Source organism: Primulina eburnea, chromosome 4 (genome assembly GCF_022965805.1).
Source record: "Primulina eburnea isolate SZY01 chromosome 4, ASM2296580v1, whole genome shotgun sequence".
Taxonomy (NCBI): domain Eukaryota; kingdom Viridiplantae; phylum Streptophyta; class Magnoliopsida; order Lamiales; family Gesneriaceae; genus Primulina; species Primulina eburnea.
In genome coordinates this window covers 42,376,006-42,389,186 of record NC_133104.1, presented here as the reverse complement: position 1 = coordinate 42,389,186, position 13,181 = coordinate 42,376,006, and the positions used below count along the sequence as shown (strand labels likewise).

Here is a 13,181-nt window from a genome sequence, read left to right as displayed (position 1 = left end):
TTGTGGCCCAAATTTTTTTTAAAAAAATTATTATATATAATATTAGTTACTAGATAGCCCAAAACCAAATATTTATTAAATAGAACTTGCTTAGCATGTTATCGATTTATCTCCAATCTTCTCCGATATTTAAGCACTAACGCTTAAAATTCAAATTTTCAAGATATAAAATCTTGAGTTTGAATTTTCTAAGCTTATACGCTTAATTCGAACTTTCGAATTAAATTTGAGAATTGTCTTCTAGTTTTGAGTTTTTTAAGCATTTGCGCTTAAATCCAAGTTTTGTAAGATTTAAACTCTTGGAATTGGATTTTTAAGTTTAACGCTTAAAATTCAAAATTAGAAAGTTTGCATACCATATTGATAGCGTTCTAAAAATCTCGAGTTCGTGTGACTTTAAAATTTGTAATGCTACTATTTTAAAGCCGTAGTCGTTGTATCTTGGGAAACGAATTGCCAACAACCGTGAGCATCGGGGCGGGGCAATATCGTTTTAAGGAAAAAAGTCAAACTCTTGCCTCGACTATTTTTCTCCTAGCCATTTGGTTCACCCATTTCTATCCCGAGATTTCCCAAGCAAAAAGAATACTATACCAACAATCTTAAAACGACATTGGAACTAAAATGGCCTCAACAAGTACAACGACTCCTCCAACTGTCCTTCATGGAGAAAAATCTGAAAAGTTCTATGGTGTTGATTTCAAACGGTGGCAACAAAAAATGCTCTTATACTTGACCACACTACAAGAAATATGGCTTTCAACAACACATCAAAGACAACGGTTTTTACAAAAACCCGTTTGTGGGTATGTTCATTTAACAACGGTTTCTCCTGAAACCGTTGTCGTAGGCTTAAAAAACCCGCTAAAAGACAATAGTTTTCTAAAAAGCGTTGGTCGTTGATATGTCTACGACAACGGTTTTTAAAAACCGTGTCTATGACCGGTGTTTTTATGGTCTACCACAACGGTTTTTAAAACCGTGTCGTAGCCCACAAAAAACACGCTCAACGACCAACGGTTTTTAAACCCGGTTGTCGTTTCGTGCGTGTTTTTTCTTAGCTACGACAACGGTTTTTAAACCCGTTGTCGTTGTGCCTGTTTTTTCTTAGCTACGACAACGGTTTTTAAAAACCGTTGTCGTTGAGCGTGTTTTTTTTGGGCTACGACAACGGTTTTTAGAAACCGTTGTCTTTGAGTTTTTTTTTTTTTGGATTAAAACAAAATTTAGCGACGGTTTTTATTCAAATTCCGTCGCCGATCTCATTGGGCGACGCTTTTATATAACCCGTCGCTAATGTATCGTGTTTTCAAGAAAACAAAAGACAAATCCATATTTAGCGACGGCATTTCTATATACGTCGCTAAATATTGCGACATGTTTAAATAAAACCGTCGCCGATCTAAATTTCGCGACGGGTTTATCAAAACCGTTGTCTATTAGCGTGTTTTCTTGGTCTACGACAACGGTTTTTAAAAACCGTTGTCTATTAGCGTGTTTTTTTTTGTCTACGACAACGGTTTTCATAATCGTTGTCTATTAGCTTGTTTTTTTTTGGGCAACGACAACGGTTTTTAAAAACCGTTGTCGTAGAATTTTTTTAAAATAATTTGTAGTATTTGCGTGTATTTTTTAACAACGGACAAGGGTTTTAGAAAACACAACGTTAATTAGCGACGGTTTTAGAAAACACAACCGTCGCTATTAGCGACAGTTTAGCCGAACCCGTTGCAAAATAAAAAAATTCAATCCCGCCTAAATGTCCCTCATATCTAGCGACGGTTATGAAAATACCCGTCGCAAAATAGCGACGGTTTAGAAAAAGCCGTCGCACATTAGCGACAGTTTAGCACACACCAGTCGCAAATTAGCGACGTATACAATATAATGTCGCTGTATTTAGCAACGGTTTAACAAATACCCGTCGCCAATTAGCGACGTATACAACATACCGTCGCTATATTTAGCGACGGTTTAGCACATACCTGTCGCAAATTTCAAAAATTCGATCCCGCCTATTTCTCCCTCCATTTTTTTCCACCACTCTCTATAAATACATACAAATTCACTCTATTTTCTTCCACTTCACTTCCCCAAACTTAAATTTTTCTCATTTACACCTTCATAACACTTAAAATTTTTATTTCTTACACAAATTTATCACTCCACAATACTTAAAATTTTTATATCTTACACGATTTTTTTACCATTTCAAAACAATTAAAATTTTATCTTTCACACGATTTTATCACTTCACGACACTTAAAGTTTTTATCTCTTATAAGATTGTACCAATTTACAACACAGATTAATAAAATTCTTAAATTTTTTTTTATTTTACCTAAAATATTAGCGACGGACCTGTAAACTGTCGCAATATAGCGACGGTATTTCCACATGACAACTGTCGCTACATTTAGCGACAGCTTTTTATGATTTCTGTCGCAACTGTAATTTGCGACGGTTTTTAGAACCGTCGCTAATATTTTGCGACGGTTTCTGAAAACCGTCGCAAAGTGCACCTACGACAACGGATTTCTTTTGCGACGGTTTTCAATGCCGTCGCAAATTTTAATAGCATTTTTCGTTGTCTTTGGTACAAAATACAACGGTTTTACACCGTTGTGAAACCGTTGTCGTTGGAAGAAAAGACAACGGTTTAAAACCGTTGTCGTTGAAGACACTTTCAACAACACCCTCAGTTACAACAGTCGAAAATGGCCTACGACAACGGATAAAATCCGTTGTCGTAGGGCGTTTTTGTTGTAGTGCCACCTTAGCTTTGGCGAAATTCCTCAAAGAAGATTCACCTACTGTTGATGAAGGAGAACAAGATACTCAAAAGAGGGCAGCCGTTGAAGCATGGAATCATAGCGACTTCCTATGCAAAAACTATATCTTGAATGGACTAGACAATGCACTATATAACGTGTATTGTCAAGTGAAAACGACAAAAGAATTGTGGGAGTCACTTGACAAGAAGTATAGATCTGAGTATGCCGGCTTGAAGAAATTCATTGTCGGACGATTCTTGGATTTCAAAATGATTGATTCCAAACCGATTATGACCCAAGTGCAAGAGTTACAAGTAATTCTGCAAGAAATTCATTCGGAAGGAATGAACCTTAGTGATTCATTCCAAGTGGCGGTCATGATTGAAAAGTTGCCTCCTATGTGGAAAGATTTTAAGAATTATCTCAAGCATAAACGCAAAGAGATGAATCTTGAAGACTTGATTGTGCGCCTAAGAATTGAGGAGGACAACAGAGCATCCTAAAGGAAGGCCGGGAAGAGCAATTTTGAGGCAAGAGCAAATTTGGTGGAACAAAACTCTAGCAAGAAGAGAAAGCACCAAAGAAATGGTCCAAAGAAAGGAAAGGCCAAAAAGTTTAAAGGAAATTTCTATAATTGTGGCAAGCCTAACCATTTGGCGCGAGATTGCCGAGAAATGAAAGGTAATCAAAAGAAGTCAAGGGACCAAGTGAACATCACCGAAGATGAGAAATTGTCAAATGACATGTCGGATCTCATGCTTTCCGCTGTTGTGTTTGAAGCCGATCTAGTGGACAATCCAAAAGAATGGTTCATTGACACAGGAGCAACAAGGCATGTTTGCGCCGAAAAAGAAATGTTCTCCACCTATACCCCGATTAGTGGACGACAACTCTTCATGGGTAACTCTACTACGTCAAAAATCGTGAGACTTGGAAAGGTGGTGCTCAAGATGACATCCGGCAAGGAATTAACTCTTATTGATGTGCTATGTTCTAGACATTCGAAAGAATCTTGTTTCGGGATCAGCACTTGTCAAGGCTGGATTTAGACTAGTATTTCATTCTAGCAAATTTGTACTATCTAAGAATGATATGTTTGTAGGAAAAGGATATCTAGAAAAGAGCCTTTTCAAACTAAATGCGATGAATGTACTTCGTAACATTGAATGCAATAAAAGTACCAATTCTATTTACTTGGTTGAGCCGTGTGATTTATGGCATTATCGTTTGGGTCATGTAAGTTATAATTCACTACGTAAGCTACTAAATTTAAATTTATTGCCTTCAATTGACGTAAACAAAAAACACAAATGTGAGATTTGTGTAGAGGCAAAATTTACAAAGGCCTCGTTTCCATCCATGGAAAGAAATACAACACCTCTAGAGTTAATTCACACTGATTTATGTGATTTGAAGTTTGTGAAAACTAGAGGAGGAAAAAAGTATTTCATTATTTTCATTGATGATTGCACAGGGTATTGTTATGTTTATTTGCTACGTAGCAAAGATGGGGCTCTCGAAGTGTTTAAACACTATAAGAATGAAGTTGAAAACCAATTGACTAAACGAATAAAAATTATTCGCAATGATAGAGGTGGAGAATATGGAGCACCATTTGACGAATTTTGTTGCGAAAGTGACATTATTCATCAAACTACTGCACCATATTCACCACAATCAAATGGTATTGCTGAAAGGAAAAATTGCACTCTCAAAGAAATGATGAACGTAATGTTATTTAGTTAAGGATTACCCCAAAACTTGTGGGGGGGAAGCAATCCTTTCAGCCAACTACATTCTTAATAAAATACCACATAAAGTTAAGGACAAAACTCTTTATGAATTATGGAAAGGCCACAAGCCTTCCTACAAATATTTAAAAGTGTGGGGGTGCTTGGCAAAAGTTGAAGTGCCAAAACCAAAACAAGTAAAAATTGGACCTAAGACAATAGATTGCATATTTATTGGATATGCAAATAGTAGTATTGCTTATCGATTTTTGGTACATAAATCTGAAATAAGCGATGTGCATGAAGGAACAATTATTGAATCAAGGAATGCTGTCTTATTTGAAACAACATTTCCTTGCAAAGAAAATAAAGAAATAAGTTCTCGAAAAAAGACTTATGAAACTACGAGCGGTGGAGTTCAAGAAGAACAACAAGAACCACGATGTAGTAAGAGGGCTAAAACAGCAAAGACCTTTGGCCCTGATTTTCTAACTTATATGTTGGAAAATGAACCAAGGACAATTAGTGAAGCACTATCAAGTCCTGAAGCCCCCTTTTGGAAGGAGGCAATGAACAGTGAGATAGAATCTATCTTGCAAAATCATACATGGGAATTGGTGTACCTTCCTCCGGGAAATAAACCATTAGGATGCAAGTGGATTCTTAAAAGAAAACACAAGACCGATGGATCTATTGAAAAATATAAGGCTATATTAGTAGCCAAAGGATATAGACAAATGGAAGGTCTTGATTATTTTGATACTTACTCGCCAGTGACGAGAATAACATATATTCGTGTATTGATAGCAATTGCGGCATTACATAATTTAGAAATACATCAAATGGATGTGAAAACGGCATTCCTCAATGGAGAACTTGAGGAAGAAATATATATAGAACAACCCGAAGGGTATATGGTTCCTGGACAAGAGAAAAAAGTGTGTAGACTCGTTAAGTAATTATATGGGCTTAAACAAGCGCCAAAACAATGGCATGAAAAATTCGACAAAAAATATGTTGTCAAATGACTTCAAAATTAACGAGTGTGATAAATGTATTTACATCAAAGGCACACCTGAAGCATATGTAATGGTATGCTTGTATGTCGATGATATGTTAATTGTGGGAAGCAATATTAATATCATCAAGAATACTAAGAAGATGTTAATGAAAAACTTCGATATGAAAGATATGGGAGACGTAGATGTCATTTTGGGAATAATAGTCACCAAAACATCGGAAGGACGTGTTTTGTCGCAATCTCACTATATTGAGAAAATATTGGAAAAATATAATGCGAATGATAGGTCCTTGATCAAAACACCTGTAGATCCAAGTTTGCATCTTTCCAAAAATAAAGGTGAACCCATATCTCAATTAGAGTATTCGAAGATCATAGGCAGTCTGATGTATCTCATGAACTGCACTCGTCCAGATATTGCTTATGCTGTAAGCAAACTCAGCAGATTTACAAGTAATCCTAGCAATGATCATTGGAAGGCATTAATTAGGGTACTTAAATATTTAAGATACACTTTAAACTATGGATTACAATATACCAGATATCCAGCGGTCCTAGAAGGTTATAGTGACGCAAATTGGATATCTGACACAAATGATTCAAAATCCACAAGTGGTTACGTATTTATCATTGGTGGTGGGGCTATATCATGGAAGTCTTCTAAGCAAACTTGCATTGCTCGATCCACAATGGAATCGGAATTTATAGCTTTAGACAAAGCTGGAGAAAAAGCCGAGTGGCTTCGAAATTTCTTAGAAGAAATCCCTTGTTGGAATAAGCCAGTGTCCTCAATAATAATCCATTGTGATAGTCAATCAGCAATGGGAAGGGCACAAAACACAATATATAATGGTAAATCTAGACACATCCGTCGTAGACATAATACCATACGACAATTGATCTCTAATGGCATTATCTCCATTGATTATGTAAAATCAAAGGAGAATCTAGGGGATCCACTTACAAAAGGTATACCGAGATATCAAATGAATTGTCTATCAAGGGGAATGAGATTAAAACCCCAAAATTAAATCTTGTAGAGGATACCCAACCTAGTTGACTGGAGATCCCAAGATCTAGGTTCAAAAGGGACAACTAAATTATAAGATTGGTAGAAATACCTTGGAGAAAACTCCTACCTATTCCTATGATAAGTGGTGTTGCCCACAAAGGGGTATGATGCTAGGTTTTACCTTTAATGATTCCTAAGATATACTAATACATATGTTGGAGTATAGTGGGATACTCTCCTAGGAGATCACCGGCGTAAGTGCGAAGTGTGGCCGCTTCAAATATGGAAAGCACTCGCGTAACCAAGCGGTGTCCATGGCCGAAATGGACCCAACAGTGAGAACATAATGAAATGTTAGAAATGTTATTGTGTGAATATAATTGTCTTGGTTTACACAAAACGGCGAATAGTTCAAGGCATCACGTCCACTAATTGCCAAGTAAATCCGATTATATCTTGGAATTGGATTTTTAAGTTTAACGCTTAAAATTCAAAATTAGAAAGTTTGCATACCATATTGATAGCGTTCTAAACATCTCAAATTCGCGTGGCTTTAAAATTTGTAGTGCTACTATTTTAAATCCGTAGTCGTTGTATATTGGGAAACGAATTACCAACAACCGTGAACATCGGGGCGGAGCAATATCGTTTTAAGAAAAAAGAGTCAAACTCTTGCCTCGACTATTTTTCTCCTAGCCAGTTGGTTCACCCATTTCTATCCCGAGATTTCCCAAGCAAAAAGAATACTATACCAACATAGACAACCTCAAGAACTCTTTCGTGATTTTAGCCAAAAATACAACAATCATAAGCTTCATACACAAGCAGGATAATCATGGCACAAGATATCACGAGGGAGTGAGAAATTTATAAGTACAGAAGTACCTGGAAATTAGCAATGCAAAATCACAAATGATAATCACTCTAAATGAAGTCTATTTTCCAGGGAAACCGAGACAAAGTAGTAATCACCCAAATCACGCATAACTTTTCGTCCAGATTTTGAAATTCAGCACTTATAAAGAACGAGTTTTTTGTGGCCACTGGTGTTTAACTTCTGCTTCATGGCACCACCAATTCAAAGCCGGAAGATGGGCCGCTGCCGTCTTTAGCCCATCATTTACTTTTTGGGCTTTATTTAAGAAGCAAATAATAATTTTTTTATAAATAAAATAAATATACAAACGGCACTTCACCGCGTGGGTTTGGGTTGCAAGGAGCAATCCTCGCTTGATTTTCTCGAATTGAAATGGAAGTCCACTTCATCGCCATGCCCATTGCACATTGTCTTAACGAATCAATATAGAAGATAATATTAGAAAGCTTGGAGAATCCGTTAGGCTTAGATGTCAAATTGAACTGAATTTCCCACCGAAATTCTACTGCTCGTCCCTCTACTCCTCCCGCAAAACCCACAACTCTTCCTCCTCTTCCCCTCTCGCATATCTACTACCCCATCATCTGCGACCAACAAATTCTAAACAACAATGGCGGAAATACCATATTTTCTTTGGCCTCCTTTTTTAGTTTTCTTGATGTTCAACACTCTCATTTCCCTCCCCAGATTACATTCTCAACGAAGTAACGATCCTCCGCTACTTCTTTCCTTCTATTCTTATTATTTATCAGGGGTTTGATTATTTTTCAGTTTCTTGATCCCTTTCACGGATAACTATTCTTTTTCATGAGTTTCTTGAATAAACTGTATTGATATAATCGATTTATGATGTGTCTGCAGGTCCAGCTTATATGGGGTTCGTGTCAAATGCCACAGAGTTCCCCTCGGAGGATTATTTTGATTACATCATTGTCGGAGGTGGCACTGTAGGCTGTCCATTGGCTGCTACCCTATCTGAACATTACCGGGTTCTTGTTCTTGAGAGAGGGGGTGTTCCCCATGGGCAGCCGAATTTAATGACTCAAGACGGATTTCTGCAAACCCTAATGGAAGTTGATGCATATGATTCCCCTGCTCAAGCCTTTACATCCGAAGATGGAGTCCCCAATGCCCGAGGTCGGGTTCTTGGAGGTAGTAGTGCGATAAATGCCGGTTTCTATAGCAGAGCGGAACAAGGTTTTTACCTAAGATCTGGGATTAATTGGGATCTCAGGGTGGTGAATCAGTCATATGACTGGGTTGAGAAGACTATTGTTTTCAGGCCTGAGCTCAAGAACTGGCAATCTGCGGTTAGAGATGGGATGTTGGATGCTGGGATTGACCCATACAATGATTTCCGTTTGGATCATGTTTTGGGAACCAAAATAGGGGGTTCAACATTTGATAGCTTTGGTACAAGACACAGTGCAGCGGATCTCTTGAACTTTGCAAACCCATCAAACATTAAGGTGGTGGTGCACGCGAGTGTGGAGAGGGTTCTGCTGGCATCTTCATCCTCATATTCTAATGCGAAGCAATCAGCTATTGGGGTGGTTTTTCGTGATCAGATGGGTCGGTACCACCACGCCATGGTGGTAAATGGGGGTGAGGTCTTGCTGTGTGCAGGGGCACTCGGCAGTCCTCAGCTCCTGTTGCTGAGTGGAATTGGGCCGAGGCCTTATCTTGCATCATGGGGAATTCCAGTTGCACACCACTCGCCTTATGTTGGTCAATTTTTGTACGATAATCCCAGAAATGGTATCTCCATTGTGCCACCAACTCCACTGGATCATTCTCTGATTCAAGTTGTGGGTGTTACAAGTTTAGGGGCTTATCTAGAGGCAGCCTCAAATATCATCCCTTTTGCATCCCCTGCCCGACCAGTCTTCATAAGAAATCCTGGAATTTCGGTTCATCTCACTGTTGCAACCTTAATGGAAAAAATCATCGGGCCGCTGTCTGCTGGTTCCCTAACATTATCATCCACAGATGTGAGGGTGAATCCTACGGTCCGTTTCAATTACTTCAGTAATCCTGGTGATCTTGAGCGGTGTGTGAATGGAACTAGAAAAATTGGCGACATTTTGAGAAGCCGAGCTTTGGACGATTTTAAGTTCCATGAATGGTTTGGAGCTAGAGAATTTAGATACGTTGGGCCTGAATTGCCTGTTGATCAGTCAAACGATGCAGAGATGAGAGAGTTCTGCAGGCGTACGGTGAGCACCATATGGCACTACCATGGTGGATGCCTAGTGGGAAAGGTAATCGATAAGAATCTCAAATTGATAGGAATTGATGGTCTCAGAGTTGTTGATGGTTCAATCTTTAAAGTGTCACCTGGTACAAATCCTCAGGCTACTCTTCTGATGATGGGAAGGTAAATGTCCAGTCTTCTCTGTGCTTTGAACGAATCTTAACTTTTTTAAAAAAGCTCAAAATTTTATTATTATCTGGGGTCTTTCTCGTTGCAGGCATGTTGGTCTGAAGTTACTCAGGGAGCGGATGAGATAAGGAAGAGGTCCTTCAACTAGATTGTCTTGTTGGTTGTGTATGTAGGATTTTGCTGAAGATGTTCATGTTGTATTGTGTTCTGTTCTTTGATTCTTAGACAGATTATGATGTACACAGCAAAGAAAAGTTGTATCGGAAAGAATTTTCTTGTTTAATAATGAAATGTGTATAGTCCTTTTCACATCTAGTTATGGATCTTTGGTATCTGCTTATTCTTCCAGTTATTGAACTATTGAATGCAACTTAAACTCGTAGGGGGTCTGCCAAAGCCCCTTCATGAATATGGCGGTGTTATTCTTAAACTCACTAGGATTGGAAGAATGAAATCCCTCGATTAAAGGAGCTAGTGAGGAACGAGGATTTAGATGTGTTATCATAAATAAATCTCTATACAGAACTTTTAACTTGGAGCTAATAAAATGAAAATTACATTTTTGGAGAAGTTTCAATTAGAGAGATGCCTTGGTCATGTTATGTTTGGGATTGAACTGTTGTAAGAGAGTGTGTTTTGGTTGACCAAATCATGCTGCTGCAGGGGTGGAGAAGCGATCGAAAACATCATTCTTCACTATGCCAATCATATCCGTGCAATTCATGCCTACAAATTTTCCCTGTTTCATTTGGAACAAAGAATTGATTAAATTCTCTAAGCTCTCAGGTGTGTACTTTACGTGGTTTCCCATATCAAACTCGGGCATAAATTTTTGCAAATAGCTCTTATAAGATGGAACAATAGCCTTTGCAACAAGCTGGCATGTCTTCAATCTTAAGCCTTTATCAGAAAATACCCATTTGGATTGCTTATTGTACATGTCATCAAAGGCGTCACAGAACATACCAATTCTTTTCTTGACCAGATCGCGATTAATGGCCCTGCCCCCAGCAAATAACATCTAGGTCCTCTTCACCTAAAACCACCAATAGTTTTTCCCAACTTTCTTTCAAATACAATTCAGCATAGTACTCCATTGATTTTTCCTTTGCCCCCAACCAAGAATGGCCCATTACCTCTCCAAGCTTGGTTCCACTGGTACTGTTGCACAAGTACCAACAACTATTCATCATGAAAAGGCAGGAGAGTGCCAAATCATTGTAATTTTTGGCCCAACTCTCTAAATTGTGCTCAAGTGCCCTCATTAAGTTACTGATTTCGCTGAAGAGCAGGCCCTCTTCTAATCTTGTGTTATTCCATTCTTGATGTATCTCCATAATACGCCTAAGAAATAAGCTATTATCATACTCGAGAAGCTGGTTGCAGTATTCAGTAACAAAGCGAACTGTCCTTGGGACACTGCCATCTGGTGATGGACTAGTTTCTTTCTGCAGCTCCACTTGCATCAAAAGTTCCCGGAAAATTTCATATGCCCCTTCAACAACTTTCTTGACAAGATCCCTTGTATGATTTCGAATCTCAACACAAGATTTCCCACCGAACAGTTGGTTGAAGCTTAACCGCAGTTTGTCTAAAGTGCCAAATATTTTCAGCAGCATCAAGAGCTTGATTGCATCCTTCTTGCATTTAGTAACACTGCTTCCAAAATTCAAAATATCATTGAACCCACATTGTGATATAATCATTGCAAAGCAGTTAGTCCATACCTCGGATCCAGCTTTTATGTACACCTCATTGCAAAGCCTGTATTCTATCTGTAGCAAATGCCTCACACAAAACTCCATGTGTTTATCCCATATATCAATGTAGCCCTCCACAATTTGCACACTGTCGAATTCAGATAATTGTATTGCAGCGTAATCAATGTTGAGGGCTTGTAAAGTAGCTTGAATATTTGCACTCCGGACCCCTGCAAATATCGATATGCATCTGTGAAGCCTATAGTTAGCTGCCAATGCTTCAGTAATGGACTGCAAATCTTGAATAACGTTAGCTGGAAAATACGATACGCTCGAGTGATCCTCGTAATATTGCTGGGCTGAAAATAGAGAACTATAGTCCATCAAGAGATTCATATATGCACTCTCCAACTTGTCAAGGGCAGAAGACAAAACCCCACCATTTTGGCCTCTCCCCTGCAGTTCCATAACAGTTTCATGACTTTTGAGACAATATCAAGGTACCAATCATCATCAGAACCATGGATGTTTTTCAAGAATTGCATCACATCATCATCAAGCCACATGATAACCAATCTGCAGTTATCAGCAAGAAGCTTTTGCGCCTCTTGAAGGCGTTTGACATCGGCGAGATACTGGTGCAAATTGGTTCTCGGGTCCGTCATTAGTAATGAATCTTGCAGTTCACGTACCACGTCCAAGACCTTCAGAACAGCAGCAGCAGGCCCAAGGGTTCGATCAATGGGATCTCTGATCTCATAAACAGCACATTTACCAGCCATCTTTTTTATAGCAGCTTGTAAAAATGCCACTTTGTCGCTTGTTTCTTTCAATCTTGAGCCAGTTTCTTCAATTGCTATGGCCAGGTTTCTTGATTTTTCTATGCTGCTCTTCAAAATTTCTCGAGCAGACATTAAGCTATCTATTCCATGAAATTCTTCCATCTTGGATTAAGTTGTTTATGGTTTGAGAGTGAAAATGTTCCATCAATATATATACAACAGAGGAGAGGAGTAGGGAAAATTTAGGGGACTGGAAACAAATTTATTTTTCTTTTCTTTATCGTTACTTTGTTTCTTTACCTAACGGCAACAAGCGAAGTGAATATAAGCCTACCAGATTCCAACCAAACTTTACCGCCAGTGTAAGAATCTACACCTACCCAACAGTTGAAGAGCCTGCTTGCTTATGTTAATGCATTATGTGTAAATTTGGTTATTCAGGCAGACACAAGTTCTTACCTGCCTTTTACTCATCGCAGACTTACACACAACATTCAAATTTCGTGCCATATATTAAGCAAGAAAGAACATAATCTATTTAATATATCGTCATTTATTTATACAAGTGTCGCAAGCGCTAGAAAAATAAATATTGGCAATTTTGATTGAAATCCCCGTGAGATTTTTTAGTACAAAGATGGGACGGAACGTCGATCTCTTTATATATTCTGATTAAAAATTATTATTAAAATAATTTATTTAATCAATCTAATTCACTCTTGAATTATTTCAGATGTTATAAATATTTTTATTTAAGTATTATCTCAGATGATATAAATATTTTTAATATAATAAATTTTTTATAATAATATTTAAACTATGTGCATTACACGGATAAAATAATAGTTAAAGATTAAAAATCATGAATAAAATCAGATTATTAACAGTCCTTTGAGTTTAAG

The 13,181-nt window shown here is 38.0% G+C and overlaps 1 protein-coding gene and 1 pseudogene across 1 annotated transcript; one reads left to right on the top strand and one right to left on the bottom strand.

The window, feature by feature from the left end:
* The first annotated feature begins 7,299 nt into the window (after window positions 1–7,299).
* Window positions 7,300–10,154, top strand: LOC140829166 ((R)-mandelonitrile lyase-like). Its single transcript, XM_073192187.1, has 3 exons — window positions 7,300–8,118; window positions 8,276–9,791; window positions 9,886–10,154. The coding sequence occupies exons 1-3, from the start codon at window positions 8,025–8,027 to the stop codon at window positions 9,923–9,925; spliced, it is 1,650 nt and encodes a 549-aa protein (XP_073048288.1). The 5' UTR covers window positions 7,300–8,024; the 3' UTR covers window positions 9,926–10,154.
* Window positions 10,155–10,272: 118 nt separating this feature from the next.
* On the bottom strand, window positions 10,273–12,781 carry LOC140829165 (exocyst complex component EXO70A1-like; annotated as a pseudogene).
* Window positions 12,782–13,181: the final 400 nt, after the last annotated feature.

What these genes read in the sequence shown, in the direction of transcription:
- LOC140829166 (XM_073192187.1), top strand. Translation starts at nt 8,025, where the DNA reads ATGGCGGAAATACCATATTTTCTTTGGCCTCCTTTTTTAGTTTTCTTG. An exon ending in CAGATTACATTCTCAACGAA is followed by an intron (nt 8,119 to 8,275) that starts GTAACGATCCTC and finishes ATGTGTCTGCAG; the next exon opens with GTCCAGCTTATATGGGGTTC. An exon ending in ACTCTTCTGATGATGGGAAG is followed by an intron (nt 9,792 to 9,885) that starts GTAAATGTCCAG and finishes TTCTCGTTGCAG; the next exon opens with GCATGTTGGTCTGAAGTTAC.